Source organism: Seriola dumerili, unplaced genomic scaffold, assembly GCF_002260705.1.
Source record: "Seriola dumerili isolate Sdu_G_001 unplaced genomic scaffold, Sdu_1.0 BDQW01000056.1, whole genome shotgun sequence".
Classification (NCBI taxonomy): Eukaryota; Metazoa; Chordata; class Actinopteri; order Carangiformes; family Carangidae; genus Seriola; species Seriola dumerili.
The window spans coordinates 7,512,260-7,535,043 of NW_019174311.1; the positions used below are offsets into that span (position 1 = coordinate 7,512,260).

The 22,784-nt window shown below is 41.9% G+C and overlaps 2 protein-coding genes and 1 long non-coding RNA gene across 8 annotated transcripts; 1 reads left to right on the forward strand and 2 right to left on the reverse strand.

The window, feature by feature from the left end:
- The first annotated feature begins 285 nt into the window (after positions 1-285).
- Positions 286-8,059, forward strand: LOC111218959. 4 transcript variants are annotated; one of them, XR_002664996.1, is made up of 3 exons: positions 1,467-1,569; positions 1,939-2,036; positions 7,714-8,059. It is a non-coding gene; the product is annotated as an uncharacterized LOC111218959 (long non-coding RNA). The 4 variants fall into 4 exon arrangements; XR_002664997.1 differs by having other exon boundaries at positions 1,953-2,036; XR_002664998.1 differs by lacking the exons at positions 1,467-1,569; positions 1,939-2,036 and adding an exon at positions 286-606.
- Positions 8,060-8,154: 95 nt separating this feature from the next.
- LOC111218942 (adenosine receptor A1-like) lies at positions 8,155-11,245 on the reverse strand. 2 transcript variants are annotated; one of them, XM_022741438.1, is made up of 3 exons: positions 9,673-11,245; positions 9,091-9,554; positions 8,155-8,960 (listed from the first exon to the last, which is right to left on the reverse strand). In XM_022741438.1, exons 1-3 carry the CDS (start codon positions 10,008-10,010, stop codon positions 8,749-8,751), a joined length of 1,014 nt encoding a protein of 337 aa, XP_022597159.1. In that variant the 5' UTR covers positions 10,011-11,245; the 3' UTR covers positions 8,155-8,748. The 2 variants fall into 2 exon arrangements, with proteins under 2 accessions (XP_022597159.1, XP_022597160.1); XM_022741439.1 differs by having other exon boundaries at positions 8,737-8,960; positions 9,087-9,554.
- Positions 11,246-11,793: 548 nt separating this feature from the next.
- On the reverse strand, positions 11,794-14,508 carry LOC111218946 (transcription factor PU.1-like). 2 transcript variants are annotated; one of them, XM_022741446.1, is made up of 6 exons: positions 14,422-14,508; positions 14,198-14,232; positions 13,271-13,484; positions 13,064-13,182; positions 12,712-12,868; positions 11,794-12,552 (listed from the first exon to the last, which is right to left on the reverse strand). In XM_022741446.1, the coding sequence occupies exons 2-6, from the start codon at positions 14,216-14,218 to the stop codon at positions 12,245-12,247; spliced, it is 819 nt and encodes a 272-aa protein (XP_022597167.1). In that variant the 5' UTR covers positions 14,219-14,232; positions 14,422-14,508; the 3' UTR covers positions 11,794-12,244. The 2 variants fall into 2 exon arrangements, with proteins under 2 accessions (XP_022597167.1, XP_022597168.1); XM_022741447.1 differs by lacking the exon at positions 14,422-14,508 and adding an exon at positions 14,324-14,396.
- Positions 14,509-22,784: the final 8,276 nt, after the last annotated feature.

A 22,784-nucleotide genomic window follows, 5' to 3' on the forward strand; every position in this document is an offset into this window, starting at 1 on the left:
AGAATTCACAATTTCACTTGCCAAAGACAGAACAAGGTTTGCTTTTTTTGTCTTCAAGTAATTGATGTGAGCTGTAAAAGAGAAACAGTATTTGTTTGTATATTAATGGTGAAAAGTATTTGTTTTTTAGAACTACACTCAACATTTTCAAAAAGACGTCAGCTCAGAAGTGTGCTCTGATTGGTTGGCTCTGCTTGGGATACCCGCTCAAATGCCAGTGACTGGTCCGCAAGGAGGCTATAGAGAATGTCGGCCATTTATGAACAGATGGATTTATGTTTTCTCTCCTAATGATTGAGGTCACCTAGAGGCAACAGCTCGCTGATCCAAAATCTGCATTGGTGTTCAGCTCTCTTGCTGGTGTGAGAAATCAAAGGGAGACCTGGGAAAAATGCCAACGGATAAAAAAAAAGAAAAAGAAAAAAAAAGTGACATTCTCTGAAATATCCACCCTCCTCGCTCATTGATTCATTTAGCTTAACTCCCTCAAACCCCTCCCACTGAGGAGGGCTGATATTATCCCCGATGGAGGGAGAGGACGAATTGAGGGAAGGATGGAGGGAGACGCGGAGGAAAGCAGGCAGAATAAAGATGTCGAAGAAGACAGTAAGTCTCCCAGGACTCCTCTTTCGGGCGAGAGAACTTGACAACAAATGTCCAACAGTTTAGAGTTTGAATCTCAAGCGACTTTGGGCTTTTTGGATTTATTGATTGTAAAAAATGTTGTCAAATGGAACAATATGGCAGAAGTGTCAGGATCTGCTTGTCTCTCTCGCCATCTGTCTGTGGCTGCAAGATAGTATGTTCGGTACAAGGCGAAAGGTGTAGTTATGAATTTAGATACATACAAATACTCAGTGCTCCCAGCTGCTGTCCCACTGTTTTGTGTCAGCGCTTCGGCTCATGACAGTTTACGCTTCTTCTCTTTCTTTTTCTTGTCTTTCTGTGTCTCACTGTCTTTCTTAACTCTTTTTCTCTGACTCCTCCTCTTTCTGTTCCCCCTCTCTCGCTACAGCATGTCCCTCCCTTCCTCTTTCTGTGTCTCTACGTCCCCCCTCCTCCCCTCCTTTTTCTCTCCTTCCCTCTTGGCAGCAGTGCCAAAGTGGGCAGGCGGACCGAGGCAAACACAGCACAGGGCAGAGCAGAGGGCGATACAAAGGCTGGCGAATTGATTATGTGTGTGTTTGTGTTTTGAACTGTCCTGTGACTGTGTGTTCGCGTGTCTCCGTTTTGATCATACGCAACTGCACGTACTGTGAGTCTGTCGCGAGTCTGTTTTGGAGCTGTTCTCTTTTTTCTTGTGCACAGTGTGGTTGATAGTGTGGCTTGTGTGTGTTTTCTGTGTGCGTGAGTGTGTGTATGTGTGTTATAGAGCTGTGTGTGAGCAGACGTCCCTCTGTCACCCTGTGTACGGACAGACGCACTCACGCCAGTAGGAGGGGATTGTGGGAAGGGGGTGTAGCTCTCAGAGGGTGTGCTCTACTCCTCTCTTTTCCCTTCTTCCCGCCATCACGGCCCTCTTCTCCTCCAGTCCTCCGGCCCAGCCCGCCGCTCACATACAGGCTCCAGGTATTTTTCTTTTTTATCCTGCGACACCTCTTCCCGTCTTTTCCACTGCCCTATAATCTTTCTCCTCCAGTCCCTCTCGCCCTCCTCTCTGTCCTTCATCATGGTCTTCCTCCTGTAAACGTGTCTATCGTCGTCGGTTGCCACGCCGCACTCCGCTCGCCGCCATTTTGGCTCGATGGACATAACAGGAGAAACTTTTCTAGAGCTTAGAGGGACTCCTTGACTCCCTGCTGACCATCTTCTTTCCCCTCCTTCCCTCGTGTCTGTCTGTCTTTCCCTGTCCTCCTCTTCCTCTCCCCTCTCTGCTCTTGGACAGCAGGCTCTGACAGGGTGGTAAACAGTCTTTCTGTGGCTTTCCGTACTGAACAGGTGTCTCTTTGTAGACTGGCAGGAGGAAGGACAGGCCTTCTTGGTTACTTTCTGACCTCAGAGTGTCGACCGAGCCAGAGAGCTGTTGTTGTCTTCAGGTCAGTATAAGTTTAGCTGCTGACCAGTGTTGAAAAGCTGCACCCACAGGGCAAGTGAGGCGCTTGGCAGGTCTCTTATCATCCAGAGCCGTTATGATAGGTAATACGAGGGCAATATTTACTTTGTTTCTCATTCGCTTCACACACTGTTTGCACTTTCTGACTACGTGAAAACTAAGATAGTTGCTTCACAGGAGCAGGTGTGTTTATACGTTAGATTTATCTTTCTGAGATCCAGAGGTGTGACAGTTTGTTTAAAGGTGGTTTGTCTTGACACACTGCGTCATCGGCCCCTGTATATGATACTTAACACTTCAGGAGGACACACAGGCAGAAATGAAACTGAGTTAGGTCAAACAAACAGACAACGCTGTAAAGAAAAATTGCAGTTTAATGTTGTTGTTCCTCAGTCATTCTTTCACATTTTATCAGTAATGCTGTAGATTTTTTTATCACTAGTCTGACCTGCTGTTGAAAAAAAGAAAAAAATACAAACGTAAACAGTAGCATTTATCTGATTGATGTGTATCTTAGTCAGCTGCAAGAAAAAAAAGCTTGTTATTCATATTACACTGCTTATTTTGATTACAGACGCATGTCAGAGGCCAGAATGCCATAAAACAAAAGCAAAATATCAATGTTGTGCTTTCCGAATTAAACAGAATATGGAAATTAACCCGCAACCGATTCGATTAGTCAACGTACTTTTAGAGGGGAGATTGAATTTTATGAAATATCTGCATATTGCCTGTACTATTAGGAATCTAACTGGACTGCTTATTGTCAGTACTGTATCTTAATCTAAATAGGGGTTGGTGGTAAGATGGCGCCTTCGTGCCACGTGTTTAAGAAACAGTGAATATGGGCAGACCCTTTCAACATACCCCTCACAATTCATGGGTAAACTACTCCCAATTCGTCTGCATCAGCCTCTGTCACTTCAAATCACTCAGCTTTGGCGTAAAGCGACAAATTGTCTCATAAAAAAGAACGAGGAGAACCTCTTTTTAAGCATATCGACATGTGACAGTGATGAGAGGAAAATGTTGAGAAAGAAGAAGCTGGAGAAAAATAGAGAGAACAAGGGTTACAGAGACAGAAAGAGAGGCAGGAGTGGGAGAGCTCTTTCCCCGCCCCTCTCTTATCCTCAGATGAACTTATCGTGTTGCCTCATAATGTTTCTGAGTTTTTCTCCTAGAGGCAGTCAGGCTAACTTCCTGCATTCAGCCTCAACATAGCTGATTGGTTGATATCTTGGCTGACCGGCTGCGTTTTGCAGCGAGGCAACAGGAAGTTTCTTTTCTCATGCAGGAAGCTGCAGCTGTTTCGACCCGACATACACCACTTTGCACTCTTGCACGCATACTCTCTGTATACATGCACACAAATATGCACGCACACCCTCTTTGAAAGGGCATACCTTTCCAAGTTTTTGTGTCTAGTGTGTTGTGTGCATGTATGGCCTGCACTGTGTGACATTAGTGAATGCTATAATATGTGGGCGTGTAGCAACATGCCAGGCCAGGCATCAGAGCTATAAGAAACATCTGAAACCATGGTAACCACACATCTCATCAGCACATTAGCAAAAGCATAGACAAGTAAAAAAGAGGAGAGGGGATAGAGAGAGTAGATGAAGAGGAGGAAAGAAACCTTTGATGTATATTTTCTTCATTCAGGTCACTGGCCATCTGTGTAGTTGGAGGGTATAACTAACTCACCATTGATGGTCAATGATTGCTCACTTTTTTTTCTTTATCATATAATAACTCATTCTCTTGAATGAGTTGAAACCAGTTCATGTGCATAAAAATACACTTTTTATTTTACAACAAACTAACCTAAGAAATGCTATATATATATTGCTAAATATACTGATTATTCAACTTTGCTCCATTCTTCTCTGTGTGGGTATCTATGGGTGAAATGATTGCTGGACACTGTGATAGTCAATACAATGGCTCCCTTATACTCCAGCCTTATCTGGGTCATACTATCGTTTCATCAGACACATTGCATGTTTACCTAGCTCTTAGGCCTGTGAGTCCAGCATTTGTGTGTGCAGCCCTCTATCTCACAAAAGGGAGAAGCTGATGGCAAAAGGACTGGAAGTATTTTCATTTAATTACCATTTAGTAAATCAGGATAAGATAGGCTGAGCTTCTTTTGTGTTCACAGTTCAAGCAACTGTTGTGTGTGCGTGTGTGTGTGTGTGTGTGTGTGTATGTGTGTGTGTGTGTGTGTGTGTGTGCGTGTGTTGTGTCTACCAGCGTGTGGTTGTATGTAAGTACATGCATATGGCAGCGTATTTCAGTTCAGTACAGTACATGTGAGCATGAGTGCTGTGTGCTTGCGTTTGGTTAATGAGGATATACAGAACATCAGAGCGGGCAACATGCCAAGTGGGCACGGAGAAGGCTCTCTGCTCCTGTCCTTCGTCCTTTAATGTAGGAAATCAGGCATTCCTTAGGGAGCGGGGAAGGTGAAAAAGCTGGTACCATTAAACAAAACCATAGCGATCTATTGAGGATCAGCTCTCTTTCTTGTGTTTGCCAGATGCCCGGACACAATTTTTCTGTGGAGTAAGACTGGACACGAGTAAGAGGAGACATCTGTTTGTATCTTTTTGACTGTGGGAATTCTTCATCCTGCCATTTATTGTGTGGCATACTTCCTCTTGCCAACTCCAGCTCGCCCACCGCTCCTCCTCTTTGCCCACCATCACCACCTCCTTCCTCCCTCATTGAAATTCTGCCTGGCACACAGACACTGGCCATTCTTGGCACAAAGCTCAGAGAGAGAGAGAGAGAGAGAGAGAGAGAGAGAAAGAGAGAGAGAGAGAGAGAGAGAGAGAGAGAAACACACAAGAACCTGTACCAATCGTCTGGTGCCCCCTCCGTTGTGTCTGTGCCAAGCATTCATCCCGTCTCGCGGACCAAGGGACCAGGCAATCCAATAGGTATTTCCCTGCCTCTGCTTCCTGCGAAAATCTGCTCCAATTCTGAGGAGTTTTGTTGGCATCTGAGTGTGCTGTGTGTGTTTGGGGATTTGCTAATTAATTTGTGTGTTTACGTCGTTTGCGTATTGGGTGAGGAGCAAATCCAATGAATCCTGCATCCTTTCACAGTGTGAGAGGAAGCTAAGGCCTATTGTTTCCACGATATTTTTCAAATTAATTTTCGCATGGCTTGTTATTTATGCATTCTTTTTGTGTATTTTGAAAGCACAGCAGGTTTATGTTGATGTCGGAAGTTTGTAAAACTTGTATAATAAACACTGGTAATTCAGTTTAGCTGCCATTTTGATATTATTCTCTCAACTTATTCTATAATTGTGTTGTGGAGTTGGTGAATAGTTTGACGGCTTGTCGTCATTATTTTGTAAGTGTTTCCTTTTTTTTTATAGTTGTGGCAGTGGCACAAAATGAATTTATTTAAAACAAGTATTTGATGTTGAAGTTAAGTGCAAAACATCTGCTTGAAACTTATTGAAAAAGATAAGATCGCCTGTGCTCATAGCTGAGAAGACGTTTTGGAAAACCCAGAAGAAGCTAACTGTAACTGTCACCCAGAGAAAGATTAACATACTCAAGCAGGAAATTGTCTCCAGAAAAACATATCCTGGTTGGTCACAGCAAAGCGGTGTTATCAGAGGACAAGAGAGGACAAGGTCCACGTTTCTTGGCTTACATAGAATAGTGCTAATGTGAATTTACTACCATTTAGCCATAATTCTGCTGTGACAGATGCACAGACAGACTGTCTGATAGGCAGATGAGATTAACTCAATAGGCCACATTTCTGCCTTTTCTTGTATTTTCCTCAAGATCCTCTCAGCTGCCCCACAGGCTTGAGGCGCATTTATTTTGGAGCTGTTGACAGAGAAAATGATTTGCCCCAGCAGAGCCATGTGTGCCCCTTTTATGTGCCATAGACAAAGTCCATGATCACAGACAACAGCGCCCAGTGGAGCTCACATGACTGAGTCTGGTTTCAGTGTTTCCAAAACAGTCGGGAGTTGTGCAGGGAATGGGACAGCAATTTTTGCAATTAACCCAGAAGCACAGAATTCTGCACAATTCGTGTTTATATCTTTTTTCTTCATTCGAGGCCATGCTCACATGTCCTGTTAAATCTTCATTACTTTGACCCATTTCCCCCAGTGCACTGTGTTATATCATTATTAGTCTGTTGCCCTCGTCCTCCAAATACAGCTCCAGTCAGGGGATGTTTCTTGGCGACCAAACAGAGCTCGTAGATCTGTCACTGGCATGGTGGCAGAGTTGGGCATCATGCCAACGCACCCCCACCCCCTTCTGTCTGTCTGGTCTTCTGTAATCAGGCTAGTAGGGTCTACTGCATGCTAACTATGGGCTGGTCTGGACCAAGTCTCAGGGGTTGTGGCTGTATGCTAATTTATGCAACCAGTGTACCTCCTAACCCTTTTCTCTGTCTATCTGAGGCCTAGGTCTGGCATTTAGTCTGGCACTCATTAACCCTTCAGTCGCTGCCGCGTTAACCTGCAAGCCCGTCCCAACCTTTATCCCACAAGAGTACAGTGGCTGGAGGATAAGCAACATCTTTCATGATGAAATTAACGGTACAAGGAAAATCACGGAGACACGGACATGCTGTATGTGAAGATGCTTTTTCTGTGTGAACTTTCCAGCTGTCTGATAAGAAATGTTTTAGTTGCTCTCTCACTCAGTGCCCGTGACAGAGTGTGTCGTCTGGGTCTGTTGGCTTCGTCTCAGTGCTTGGCACAAGATTGATTCCTCATCACACTCGATAGAACAGCGGCTCCTTCTTCATCATGAGACAGCAGGCTCAGGGAAAAACCTGAAAGGTAGACCTTATAGTGTTTTTAAGCAGACCTAAAATGGCCGATGTGCGAGACGCCATTTTGTGTTTCCTTGTTGTGTTTTGGGGGGCAGAATCCCAGCCTTGTATTCAATCAGAGGCAGCTGGTGGAAGCCATATTTGCAGGCATCTGTGTGTGTACCTCCGTCTGACAAGCAGCAGCCAGCCTACACAGGGATAGCCCACTGGAATGAGCTCAGTTTTTGGCAAAAACGGAAACGAATTCCTGGCACAGAGTCGAGCAGTTCTTTTTTTTCTCTCTCTCTTTCGATCACATGCCAGAGTCTAAGGAAGTCAGTGAGTTGTTTGGTGGGCTTTCACACATTAGTACTCTCACTTTCCGATGTCTGCTTACCGTTAAATTATTTGTCTTTGCTCCACTTTAATGGAATGGATTTCCTAAAGACATTCAGCTCTGAAACAACAACAAAAGCTTGGTCGATCGGCGAGGATGTGCCAATATGCAAAATTTCCGTGGGTCTTCTTTTGTGAAGAGGTGGTAAATGTTTCTCCAAATCTTGGCAGGTGAAGACTTGTTGTCATGAAGCACGAGCAGGTTTTGCCATAAGTCATGATTTTGAATCATTTCCAGGAAGCGATTTAAACGAAAACAAAGAATCAGACACAGAGATAAAACTGAAAATATGATTACACTCCTTTCTGCGGGGATTGAATTTGAACACAACAGTCCAAAATGTTACGTAAATATACACTTCTAAAGCGACACTCCTATCCAGCTTTATCTTGCATGTATTTTACAGAAAAGACTAGTTAATTAAGATAACCCTCTCTGTCTCTTTTTCTTTGTGCCATTGCAGGAGTTTTACCTTTGAGGATCTTTTCTGCTGAAGCAACATGGATGCTGTCCTTGGGGCTGAGGTAGTAGATTGAATAGTTGTGGGGTTCTGTAACCTCTTTTTGAGATAACTATACAATCTACTGTCTTTCCCAAGGAGACAGCTGAGTCAGCCACTCGCCGACTGTCATCTCCAGATGGGCAAACATGCTGTCCAATCAAAACATATGCTTGCAGCAAATGAAAATAATGCATTGTGACAGGCATTGTTTGTTATGTTTTGTTATGTTTGCTAGAGCGGAAAAATTAGGTGTCATGCTCCCTAACAGGTGAACTTGTGGTTGGTGTGCTTGATTTGGGCTCTGTCAGGGTGAGGTAGTAGGTTGTATAGTTTGGTGGGTGGGATTGCACCCTGCTCAGGTGATAACTATACAGTCTATTGCCTTCCCTGAGGAGCTCCCTGAACACTCATCAATATTGAACACACTCCCAAGGCTGAAAATCACATTTATTCTCCGACATCATAAAAAAAAGGATCAGGTACATATGTGCTGCAAAAGGATTGGTGTTGAACTGATTTCACCTGTCACATGACTTGCTTTAATAAATGTACATCTCAATAAAGTTCTACTTGCCTCAAATCAGTTGTCGAAAAATCAGTGAATGAGGTCTTGAAATTGTCTGTTCGTCATGTACTGCCTTCTTTGATGGTGCCATGGTTTGTGTACAAGAGCAGCTGTTGAGTTTGTTGGTATCGAGCACCCTCTAGTGGAGACACAGGAGATCGCTTTGAGTAAGATTAAAGTTTGCAGATCACAGGTTGGCAACCGAATGCCACGACGGCCTGGAGTTCTGGAGGGTTTCATTCAAACCAAACGCTGCGAGTGGGGATTTTACAAATTCAAACAATCACAAGCTGCCTGCATACATGGTTTTCTGTGATAAAAGCCTTAAGTGGTTGTTGGACACAGTGATAGTCACATTTTCGTGCGTGAGTGTCCCATGAACTCAAACCTCAGACATCCTTCATTTAAAATAACACCGTGGTACCGCTTTGTTAGGGTGTGGTCTTCCCTCCTGATCCGCGCGTCTCTGTGTGAGTGGCTCGGTTGCTTGTTATTGATCGCTCAACGTGCTTGTCCCCATGGCAACAGTTTAGCCTCAACAGAAATCGTCTCCATATTTGACTGTAGGCCTGCTGGATCTTTGGAATGCGGTAGGCGTAGACCACAGGGTTGATGGCTGAGTTGGCGTGAGAGAGGAGAATACCTGGAAAATAGGATCTGGTAAGTATTGTGATCTTTGATAACATCCTGCATAAAAAATCATTCATATTCTCTGAATATGAAAAAAAAAAAAAAGTGATTAGCTACAGTCTAGTAAAGTTTCTGTCACCTGCCTGTATAGAGTGTCCCCCGTGTCACAGCTTGAGGGCCGTGAGACAGCAGCAGACAGTTCATCAGGTGCAGAGGAATCCAGCAGCTGGCAAACAAAATGAGAACCAGAGCCAGAGAGCAGGCCAGCCTCCTCTCCCTGAGCAGAGAGGCCTGGGCTTGGGGACAGCTCTCCTTTAGACGGCCCTGCAGGTTCCAGAAGATTCGAACATAGAGGAGCGTCATGACCAGCAGGGGTGCCATGACACATCCCAGGAAGTTGAAGTAGACCATGAAGGGCAGGGAAATAACAGAGAGGAAGGTGCATGGTGTGGAGATGAAGGAAGAGGAAGATGTATTGGTGGAATCAGATGTCAGGGAGGAGTAGTTGTTCCAGCCAAACAGAGGGGTGAACCCCAGTAGACAGGACAGTATCCAGCACACAGACACAGCCAACCACGTGCGCCTCTGTGTGGCCAGGGCTTTGTATCTGTGAATGAGGGATAAAACGCGAAGAAGCCAAGGAAGAGAGAGGATAATTTTAAGCAAGAACCTTATCCACATAGCGTTTCTACCTGTAAACCAATGTTTCAGAGAGCATACCTCACCTGAGTGGTATGTGTAACCGCAGGTATCGGTCCACGGCGATAGCCAGCAGTGACAGCACAGAGGCCTGCGTCAGCACGAGCACGACACAGCTGAGAAGCAGGCACAGGTCAGGGGTCAGACTCACCCAGCCATCCAATACTACAGCCAGGGGCACAGCAGCCACACCCACTAGGAAGTCAGCCACCGCCAAGGAAACCAGGAAGCAGAAGGTTGGCTCGCGAAGGGAATCCCTGATACCAACACACACTGCACACACCACCAAGACATTGCCAAGGCAACAGGCCACAGCAATCAGTACTTCAAGTACTGTGTAAACCACCCAACTCCATTCAGCCATCGCTGAAGATGGAGAGCAGGGAAGGCAGAGAATCTATGAAATTTGATTGAGCAGGTTTCCTTGAGGGCTGTGGATAGGTGCAACAAATCCCACACCAGAATAAAATCCAACATAATCCCACGTTTGTTGTTCAGATAGTCTATTGCTGCTTTCAGCTCTTGGCTTCAAATGACCAAAAAAAGCCTCCAGGAGATGCTTTTTATATGCAAACATGCACGCGCTTCTGCGTGCACACACAGCAACAGGCAGTCCATGGAGACACCATCTGTAAATCATCAGCGAGTGAGAATCTCTTTCTCACAGTGATAAATGTGGCTCAGTAGCAGAGAAGGGAGAGGACTTCTGAATGAGACATGTCACATTTTTCAAACAACAGGTGTGCTCGCTATTTCCTGTGGTGACACACTCACGAAAGTAAAGGTGAAAATAGCAAAGCTAAAGTAGCGAAACCACAAAGTAAAAGTACCAAATGATGAGCATATGTACACATTTACTATTAGCAAAATGTTATGTATTAAATGAAAAGTAAAAGTACTCATTATGCAAAATGGCCCCATCGAAAGTGTTAATTATCTCTGCCTCCGGTTATGTTTTCACCCGTGTCAGTTTATTTGTCAGCAGGATTACGCAAAAAAACACTAAACCAGATTTGCACTGAACGTGGTGGAGAGGGCATGAGCCAAGGAAGAGCTGCATCATCTATTATGATTTTCTTTTTCTCTGAAGTCTGATGTATGTTGTTTGACATTGGCCTTGGCGGAGGTCTACGCTCTCAGAGTACCCCTCTAGTTGAATTATAGTTATAGCTGAATTAAAGTGTAAGCAGCATGTTGTGACAGTCTTAGCTAGCTGAACTACTTTATTTACTGCTGGAGAGTTTGAGCTACAACAGCATCACATTCAGTAAGATGATCACGTTTCATATGAGAAATCTTAATCTGCAAGGTTACTAGTCACAACAGCTGTTGGAAATTGTAATTAAGGAAAAAAGTAGGTTTCCCTCTGGAATGCATAAAACAGAGATAAGTCAAGAAAAGTACAAGTACCTCAAAATCATAGTACTTGAGTACATAGTCACTTTCCAGCACTCATTGCAAATACATCAAATCAGAAGAAGTTTGTGACAATCACCTGAATAAAACTTCTGCACTGAAGTACATCCTGCAAAGTCAGGAATGACAGTCCATGTGTGTTGAATATTATGTAATTTGGCCCTGTGTAATTTGGTTTTCAGCATATACAGTATGTGTACAACCTCATCATTTGACTATGAAAATTAACTTCATTTCATTTTCAAACAAGTAACACTCTTCACCTCATGTGTGTTCAGTGTGTGTGTTCTGTTACTCTGTGTGTGTGAGGGGACTTTTTAGATGTTACTGATTAACAGGGCTGTGAAAAGTGGCAGTTTTTCAGCGCATGCTTACTTTGCATACACTTTTGTCTTTTGTGTGTGTGTGTGTGTGTTTGTGTGCGTGTGTTTGTGAGTGTGTGCGTGTGTGTGTGTGTGTGTGTGTGCGTGTGTGTGTTTGTGAGTGTGTGTGTGTGTGTGTGTGTGTGTGTGTGTGTGTGTGTGTGTGTGTGTGTGTGTGTGCTTGCTTCAGTTTATAAGCACATCTGTATTTGCTTTGCTGATATGCCCTACAGAGTATGCCTTTGTTCTTATGGCTAGATAAACAGATAGATAAATATATAAGACAGACAGACAAAATGTATCAAATATTCAGAAAATATTTTCTGATTTATTTAATCTAAAAAAAAAAAAGAAGATATTTTAACACCACAAACATCATGTTTACATCATCTGTAAATCTGTAAGATGATCTTAAATCTGCTAGATATCCTCTAAACAGAAAAAAAAAGAAAACCACAACTGTATTTTAAAAATGATTTAAGTTCTACTTATAAAGTAGATTATGTCACAACCTTTTAGATTTACATACTTTTTAAAGCCATCTGACTATTCACACATCACCTATGCCTGGAGTTTGCATCCTCGTGTCAGTATCATTTCCGGTTCACCCCTCATACATGCAAACTCCAGTATGGCTCTGTATCTACAGAAAGCTCAGTGTTTCATCTTCTGGCTTTTCAAATACTCAGTATTCATTTGTTTCCACATGTCAGAATTAGAATCAGTAGAAAGGACATTAAAGGGACATCCATGGCAATTTTCTCTGAATATCCATTGCTTATTCGATTTCTGTGCTTATGTACACAAGCCATCATGCTTCCTACACTGTATTAGAGTCTCCTTGTAGGCCTCTCAGCGTCTTCTCGTCAAACCGATATGTGAGCTTCCTTTTCACCTTCTGAATCTCGCCGGTGCGGGAGTAGTTCCTCAGTGCCCGCGCCATCTTCTGGTAGGTCATGGGCTTGCGATTCCCCTTTCGTCGGCCCCACAGCTGCGCCAGGCGCTCCTTGTTTTGAGAGGAGAACTGAAAGGTGCCAGCAGAGGACTGGACCCACCAGATGCAACTTCGCATTGATGGCGTCTGAAGCATCTCAAACAGGAACTGGAACAACCGCTCCTTCCTCTTTCCTGCCGAGGAGGAAGGGGATATAAATAAAAATACGAGGTGACAATGATTCATGTGCTTACGTGTGTGAACATGCATTTGTTTCCCTCCAGCTGTGTCAATGTCAATGTTCAAGTTCAGGATTGTTGGGAGTTGTGTGTTATACGTGTATGTCTTAATACCTGACAGTGGGGCAAGAGGCAGGATGTCTCTGTCCTCCCTGCCTCCCCTGTCGGATGATGGTGATGGTGAATCTTGGTATTCCTGGTACTGGGAGCTACTGGACTGCGAGTCTGAGTCAATGTATGCAGGTGTCTCATAGGAAAATGCAACGTGGTCCTGAAGCAAACACATATAAAACGTATAAAATGTTAATAATTCACAGTTGTAACCATCCTCATAAATCATGGATAAAGCCAGTCAAATATCTTAAAATGCTGAAATGTGTCGCACACAGTGACGTGTTGTAGCACTCAGCTATGAAAGAAGTAATTAAGCTTTATTTTACGAAGAGATTGAGGTTCTTGAACTCACCCATTGGTTGCCATGGGAACTAGGCCAGGCTAGAGGTGGGGCTTGCTCTTCATAGTCCTTGTTTGGAGTGTGAGAGCCACAGTGCCACTCATATGCATGCTGGCCTGACCAGCTGTTCTCTACGGAGAAACGGGCCAAACATACAGTCAGGTAAAAGATGTAGAAATATATATAAGCGCCTACACTGTCGGTCATCATCACACTAACCTATGATCCTGGTGCCCTGGTGGGAGTGTGTGTGCGTTTGTTGCCCCATGGTGCTCAGAGGTGATGCGGGTATGTGTGCGGGCTGGACCTCCAGTGAATGCTCCTGCAGGTACTCCTCGATGACCTCCAGGTCCACCTCGGGGCAGGAGGAGGGAGCCACTCCGTTCCAGGCCCCCCGAACTCCACTCAGCCTTATCTCAGTCACATAGGCCATCTGACAGAAACAAAGCAGGACAACAGCTGTCAGAAATCATACACACCCGGGCTTTGACCTTGGCATGTGTGTTGTTTGCGATGCTGTCGGGCCTGGAACATTTTGTATGATGGGTGGCATTTATCTTGTGTCAGACATGGCCTGAGGTGTTGTTATTATCAGACCACGCACCCTCTGTTTTCTTTCCGGATAACCCATTGTTGTTTTGTGGTGGTGCACTGTTGGTGCTGTGGCGCATCACACATGTACAGTGAATAATGCTGCTGGGAGATGTGAAAATTTTAAATGAGCTTCAACTTGTCTATCAATCTTCCACTCTCTACATGATGTTAAAAAAGCACAGATGTAATATATATATATATACGTATATATATATATGCTATATATAGCATACTTTTGTTAAAACACACACTAATAACTTTTACATGCTGCAGTGAACTCTGACTATGATGTTTAACCTGATCACAGCTTTTCATTGTAGTGTTTGTGCCTTGGAAATGAGCCAAGCCAAGTTTGACTGGCAAATTTATGCAAGTGTTTATGTAACATTCAGGCGACAATGTTGTGTGGTTTAGCTGATATTCTTACAAATAACCTTTTACCCCCACCTTCACTGTTTTTTTTAGAGCAGACTATTAGTGAGACAGTTTTCTTTGAAAATCATGGACAGACTTGACGAGCCTCCCTTAAAATAAAAATAATGTCAGACTCACCGTCTCCATTTCCGCCAACATACTTAAACGTCAATCTGTAAAGAGAAAACACCCTCATTAGACACCAGAATCAAAGCTCATAATTCACAACATGAACAGAGAAGTGAAAGAAGTTATCACACATACTTCTCTAACTCATCAGACGCTGACAGATGGTCATATGACAGCAGCACACGCACAGTCAGAACCTGAGTGAATGAACACAATGAAGAGGACAGCTGTACCTTGTTAGGTCCGAGGTGTACTCCTGTGTCTGGTACAGTGAAGTAGTATCCTCAGGCAGTAGAGGGTGGAGACATGAGACTGTGAATGCTCACCTGTATGATGACCTGGACCTCACCCCTCTTATATAGTCGTTTTTTGGCCAAGCCCCTTTGTACAAGTGTGGGAGTGGTTTACAAAGTAAAGGGTATTTCTGGCTATTGTTTCTGAATATATAGTGTATTTTTATTATTCAAAAAAAGAGCTACTGTAAGCTAATATTGCTATTATTATGAAAGAAGCAAATACACGTTCATCAGCAGGGTTTTAGGTAAAAAGGAGGTGAACTTGTTTTCTTGACAGATTTTCAGTGTGACTTTCAGTGAATGCTTTTACCTCATGAAGTTTTATTTCATGGAATCAAAACCTGTGGTGTATCTGTGGTTTCTTATCATTTCAAATGACACAGCAGAGGCTCAGCGCTATGGAAGATAATCATGTGGCTTTATATTTGTGGCTTTACAATGCTGTTGGAATCAAATACGAAGCACCTTTTGCAGTAAGACAGATAGTGATAATCGAATACAGGGAGTGGGGAAAGATGGGATGAAGAGGCGAGTAGAGGATGTGGGAGTAATGGTTATTTCTAAGTATGTCGTTTGAATAAATATGTGGTAAAATCTAAAATGTGTACAAAAAAATTATAACATGCTCACATATTTAACATCAAGTTTCCCATGTGTGGGGAAATGTTTGTCACAGTACCCAGCTGACAAATACTCTCAAGATTTTCATAAATTTCACAACAATGATATACTGGTCTGTCACACCAGGAAAAATGTGACTGAGTGAGAAACGTGTTTATGTTTATGTTCGGGAATGAAATGTTCCACAAGACAAAATGAGGACCGTGTTTGTCTTTCGGGCAGCAATAATCTAACTCACTTTAGCCCCTCTAGTTATCATTGATAGGCATTATAAACATTTAATAACACATTATAATGTAAGGAGATAAAAGGTCATTTTAGGTGTTTATTACTATATAGTGTACATTTTCAACATATATGACTTATTAATATATATTTTAAATAATTACAACTGAATGTGTTGAAAATGTTGAAAACTACATTAGGAGACACTTACATCTGCTAAAAACATGTTATAAACCATTTATTAAATATATATATATAGTGCCTTTAATGCTACATAGGGGTGTTAAATTAAAATGATATCACTAGGCCCCCTGTGTCCCCCCTCCAGCTTCGCTTACACCGTTGTTGCAGGCTTATTTATCATCAGCTATGCTTGGCATGCCAGGGCTTATACTCATATACATCAGTGAATAAAAATCATATTCTTTTAGTCTCCCTCCCCCTGAAAACCTTCCCAGGATCAATTCTGTGAACATACCTGTAGCTCTGATATACAGTGTGTTTTAATCAACTTCCTAATTAAAGGGAAGGCTGCTATGTCAAAATGTCATTATTCCCCATAAGCAATTGCGGTTAAGCAAACAATCACAGGTATTGCATCACACCGCAGCTAAGGAATATATGATGTCATTCATAGCTCACTTTCAATATATGCTGCATTGTTTCTCGTGGGTGAACATGTTCCTTTTTGTTGATGTGCAACATGTGTCTTGTAGCGGAGCGACTTCCCCAAAACCGCTCTAGGTCAGAAACACACAGGCTCTAATAGTGAAGTAGCAGAGATTCTGTAGTGTTATACAACAGTGTCAACCTGACTGACTCACAGAGCCTGGCCCTCATGTTAAATGAACTAAACCAATTCAGAAACTTCTACAACAGTGCTCAAAGGAAGGGTGACCATTCAGTCAGGAAGAAGTTATGAATGAGCTGGAATCACAAAGACATTTACATCAGGCCAACCACAAACTCTAATTGTTCATACTGTAGGTGTGAATGGGAACGGGTCATTGACTGGTGACCCCCTGTGGAGGGATGAAACATTTATGTTGACTGATATAATTTAACCCCAAGCAGATATGAATATTATTCGAAAAATACCTTTGAGACAGGTATTTATGGCCTGATCAGCAGTATTCTAATAAATCCAAATGGAGTGCCAGTAGCCTGTGACTTCCTTGGAAATGGATGATATGTGAAGTGCACATAATGGGAGAGGCAGTGGGTATTTACAACCTGTGTTTTATTACTGGGCGATCATCTCAACATGATAAAAACTCAAACTCTGCTTACAAAAATGACATTACTAACTTTGCAAATTGTCAAGGTTTAGTGTAGCAATTCACCACGATGAAATATTACTACAGGCCCTTACACTGTAAACCTGTCAGAGTACACAAAGAAATATTGGAAGGTCATGGAAGGTCAGCATATCAAAGTGCATCTGCATTTACGTTTACACACACACACGGACAGACACGAACACATCTACAGTCGTGCAGACGTATGTATGTGCATGTTTTAATATTTAAGTATTTTGGTTCTGGTTTGATTGATACATCTGATCATGAACTTATTGCCTCACGCCGGTTGTTTGTTTATGTGACTTTACAGTCGGCTGCGGTCCTTACAGTGGGGTCACCAGCACTCAGACAAACCTGTTGAGCAGGGTGAAGAAATAGCTTCCGTGAAACATAACAAGCGATTCCCGTACTTGACGCGCATGATGTCATACATTCTTTTTAACCCTCAGGATCCTAACTGTATATGTAAAACAGATGAAAGCAAATCAATACATCAGAAATAAAACTGGAGAACACCTTAATCCTTATTTTGTGGTGACACATCAGGTGCCTAAAATTTGCCTAGAGGGTATATCTTACCATCCTCCACCCCCTCCATCAACATCTACCATAATTCTCTTTTATTGGCTTATTATCGGCTTTGTAAGTGTAACCTCCTTGACATGCACATGTACACAAACAGTATGCACACTGTATATGAATCTGTAAGCCTTTGTTTTTGTCATTCAATAATTTGCCTGTGAAGCTCAGACAAGCAGCATATTTTACATAACTTGTCAAAGGATCCATTATTTTGAAAATTTTATGCATTTTTTATTCGTCAAAACATAATTTGTCTTGACCACATTAAAGCTAAATAATATCAGTACCAATACAAGTCCTAATTCCAATCCACTACCATACGTACATGGTACCAGTAGAAATGTCAATTCTAATTCCAATAACACGTCTGTATAAAGCCTGAGTGGTCCTTTATGTGTGAGACTGATGATTGCAGTGCACATGTGAGAAGACCATGAACTGTTTCTAATGCTTCTTATTACTACTAACTTACAAACTACCAATACTACTCTAATTCTTCTTTATTGATACATGTATGTAAAGATCAAAGAGAAAGTCTCTGTGTGTCACTTATATTACATAAAAAAATTGACATCAAAGAAATAGATATTAAGAGGTTCAATTTATTCTTTTCATTGATTTTCTTAATTAAGCCTGAGTCTAGGTTATAGTCTTAAATTAAGTTAAGGCTGCCTTGTGCTAACTTCAAACTATTTGAACTATTACAAAAAATTAGAGAAGAATCTACACATAGATGAAGTAAATTCAGTTTGATTTTAAAACTAGAACACATGTTTAAGATTATGTTGCAGACTACAGTTAGGTGAGACTAGGAAAGGGTTTGTGTTGTTTAAGGAGCCGTTTGACACTTTGTGAAATACGATTATTTGCTTTCTTGCTGAGAAAGGTAGAAAAAAATCTAACTGCCAGCACCTCACCTACAAAGCCTTGTAACTAATATATTATAACTTCTTTGTTCAATAATCAATAGCTGAAGTGTAAGAATGATATTTCATAGTTTTACAGGAGATGATGTGCTGGAATATTTTTTGGCCAGGAGACTCCAGTTTTGCAGCCGGCTCCTCGAGATAGCTTCAAATTAACCCTTCAGATATGAGCGTGCGCATCTTCTCATCTCACTCTCAGCGGGAAATCAGCATATTTCCCAAGGTGATGAACTATATTATTAAGATCAGGGCAAAAATCTGGAAGGGAATCCCATCTCTATCCATAACAAAAAAAATAGAGGTAGGCAGATGTTACAAATAGACAAAGATAGGAATCTGGCTGAGCTGCCCAAAGTCCATCCCAAGTGGTAGTAGTAGTACCAGGGGTTGTAGAGGTACAGCAGTAGTAGTAATACTAACTACAGTAGCACTTGTAATAATTTTGGGGGTAGTGGTGCCAGTAGAATAGAAATAGTAGAAGAAGCAGCAACAGTAGGTATTATTTGTCAAAACATAATGACACTTCTCAAGAGCTTTATAAAAAAAGGACTTGATAAACGTGTTCGGAAAAACCCTCAGCGTTCAATGAAATAGGTGACAGTTAGGATTCCTATAACTCAGGTTGCACCTGGAGGATTCAGACGAGGCGATAAGGCCAGAGAGACATTGGACCCTTGCAGTCAGAAACAGATGGAGGCAGGTGAAACTTGAGAGCCGTCACCTCACCACGGCATGTATACATATTATGCTTATCTGACTTGTGTTTTTGGAGCTGCCATAAAAATGTTGTATGTTGTAAGAACGAGTGGGGAAGTCTGAGCTAAAAATACAAGTTTGCATCTAAAAATAAACTAAAGGTAGTGAAGGGATTCACGGGGGTGGGCGGGTGAGGGTAAGATTTCAGGAAAATATGTGGCAATAGGTGCCAAACAATACTAGAGATTTAAGATCACACTTTTTCTTTAACAAATGAAGCACTGCTACTCATATAGTATATTATATACTATATTATTTCTCTATATGAACCTCTTGACAAAGTATTTACCGGCCATAGAGAAGTGACTACTGTCATTTTACTGCTATTACTGCAATTTTTAATTACATTTGAATATTTTTTTTATGTTGCAGGGAATGTCCAACAGTGTCCGTGCATGTATGTATGTGTGTTTGTGTGTGTGTTTGTGTGTGTGCGTGTGTAAGAGAGAGTGAGAGATTTGATCAGCTGTTTGCCTGCAGTACGTCTGAGTCACTTGGGATGTTTAACGGTCACAGAGTGGCAGGTGAATTGAAAACTACACACCCGTAACTACACACATGCACCTATGCACATTGCTGACCATTAGTGTGTGAAGTGTTGCAGCACTTAAGAAAGGGTTTTTTTCTGGCTTATCAACTCAGTCATCAGCTGCCGATGAGTAAGATGCTGTGTGTGTGTGTGTGTGTGTGTGCATGTGTGTGTGTGTGTGTGTGTGTGTATATGTGTGTGTGTCCAGGTGTAGTGGGTTTACAGTTATAGCCAAACCCCCTAGATTAGTGAACATACGCAAATCACAAATACACATGCAGGTTACTGGGAATTCCCCTAACGCCTAGACACAACGGTGTGCGTGCGTGTGTGTGTGTGTTGGGGCGTGTGTGCATGTTTGTGTGTATGTGTGTGTCAAGTGATAAGTGACAAAGCCATAGCCCCCCCCGCACCCCCCCCACCCCCACCCCACCACACCCACACACGAGGGAACACCAACATGTTCTATACACAGTGGAATTATTGAACTGAGTAATATGTTAACATTTCAGCCAACATTGCACATATTTGGTTGAATCGTGTTACATTTCACTGTGTTGCGGAGTTAAACACAGTCATTTCTTTATTACATTACATATCTGTGTGGGTCTGATGGTAAAGCTGATGATGATTTGAATGATTTCTAAGCAGCAACGGTTAAAAAAAAAAAAAAAAAAGAAAAAAACTCTGTTTGATGTTCATACCCATGGGCAGGGCCCCAGTGGAGGCACGGTGAGTCAGGTGAACAATCTGGCAGGTGAGGAGGCAGTTGGACATGCCGTGGCGCTTGCATACGTACTGTGTGTCAGAGACGTGAGCTAGTATGCAAAACCTGAGGTTGACCCCCAACATCACAACCTCCACCGCCTCTCTATTGCTCTCACACACTTCTGTCTCCCTTTCTTTTTTCTGTACTTTTCACTGTCTTGCATTTTCACTGTAAATATGTAACCTACTCATTGGCTCATTTAATATGTTTGGTTCCAAGTTGTAAACTTCATCACTTTAGTTTTATACTTTTTTATGCATTTGTGCAAGTTGCAATTTATATATTTAATATAAATTTTATATATTGCAGCATGCACATAAATGTATGTCATTTGCAAATGGTCACTAGCAAGTGATCCTGATTCAGGAGAATAATATACATCACTCATATGGGAATGCTGGAGATAAGAAATAAGGATTGGGAACTGCTGGGACTTTGCATTTCCACGGAACACTGTTTGTGTCCTCAGTAGGCAGTCCTGCAATCTGTGGTCTCAATAAACACTCATAAACCACACAGACACACACACGCACACAAACCCACGGGCCTTATCGGAATAACACATAAACTCGAGTGCGAAGACTGTACATAAATCATCTGCTTTCATAGCGAGATAAGCAGAGACAAAGAGAGCCTATAAGCGAGAGAGTGAAATTTTATCTCTGCTGCGAAGGTTTAAATAAAACATCTCCAAGAGATTTTCCATCTTGCTTCCAAAGAACACAATAAAAGGGCCTGAGGGTCTTTGATGAGCTATTTTGAAACCAAGTCCCTGTTGCACAGACGAAAGCCCACACCACCCCTCTGTACAGCTTGACCAGATCACTGTGTATCCTCCTGCTGGAGGCCCACACCTCCACTCCGCAGCTGTTGTCATGAAGGGAGGGTAGACGAAAACAATAGCTGTCTTTTCTATCAACCTCCCACATCTGAACTTGCTGCCTCATTAGCAACAACTCACACGTAACATCTGTCCGTTGTCCCGCTTTGCATGGTATATGAAAGCAATGGTGCTTGAACTATGATGTTAACATTACAGAATAAAATGTTTTGCTGTCCTCTGCCCTTTAAATGTAGTAAATGATACTGATACTATAGCATGAAAAAAAAATCATGATCTACTACTGTGTGAGGTCATAAACACAAGTAATTCTGACCCAGTCAGTCAGTTCCCAACAGAAAAACACTGTAGTTAGTGTTATGCTTGTACTTTGTCTACTGTAACAGCCTTGATAGAGACAAACAACAAAACAAACAACCAACAATTGACTGATTTTGAATTTCAAAACAAACTTTGAGCTATTCAATAAAGCTGGCATGCTAATATGCTCACACTAACAATGCGAACATACAGGTGTTTAGCATTTCATCCGCCGTGTTTACCATCTTAGTTTAGCTTGTTAGCATGCTAACATTTTGTGCAAGATTTCATGGCAAACTATCTAATAGATTGTCACAACATTTCACCCTGTACAGGTGCTAGAAAAAAAAAAATCGGGATCAGCAAAGTCATTAGGATTCTCACCTGGGAGCCACAAATTACTGTAAACTATTTCATGGCAGTTCATCCAACAGTTGTTAAAATATTTCAGTCTGAACCAACGTTATAGACCAACTCACATTACCGTTACCTAGAACCATACTGCTAACATGCCTTAAAATCATGTAGTGCAAACAGAACATGAAAAGATTATATGCAAAATGCATCAATTCAAACTCATCCCACGATAACTTTTCTTCCCATTATGCCTCTTTTTCAAGAACCTGTGATTATCTTGGAAGTGCTTGGGAGCTGATTTTGGTAACCTCTTCGCTGCGCCATTCCCAGCATTAGAAGCATTAGAGTGGTAGGAATTTCAGATGTTGCCTAAAGACATTCCTGTAGTCATCAGGCAACTCCTCTGAAAAAGTACATTCTGCTTCTAGCAGTAGTACTCGCTGTTGTCATGAACTCATGAGGGAGAGGAAAATTATTATGTCGTTTATGGTTGGTTTGAGCAACTTTCATGCTCAGTATTATAGGAAAATTGTAGAAATAAAGAAAGATATCAAAAATTAAATTCACAATATAAAGAAATGAATAAAGCAATAACAATTGAAAACAAGAGAAAGTCAACACCTGAAAGAACTCCTACCATAAAGTTACAAATTTTCCTTTAAAAGCTCATTAATGAAAGTGCTACTGTCCTCAATTAGCCTTGTACACTATACAATGCTCTGCTCCTGAATATGCTCAGAAATATAAGATGTCTAAGATGTTTAGTGTTGATATCGAGTCTTTCATGTCAAGTCAAAGTTGCAATTACTTCATGTTTTTGTCAAACTGTCTAAAATCCTCAAATTGACCGCTTAAGTCTGACATTGGTTCACGTCTCTGCTGTACGAGGTCTCATTCAAAGATGAGATAAAACATAAAGTATGTCTTGGGAAATAGTCATGAGAAAAGGAAGGAAAAATTCCAAAAAGGACACATTACAACAATGCACTCAACAGTTTTATTTGATTCACGTTAAATCCATGGAAACTACTTCCAGTTGGGGTTTTTCATGCTGTGCTTTCTGCACATTGTCCAATGGAGTCGGGATACCTGT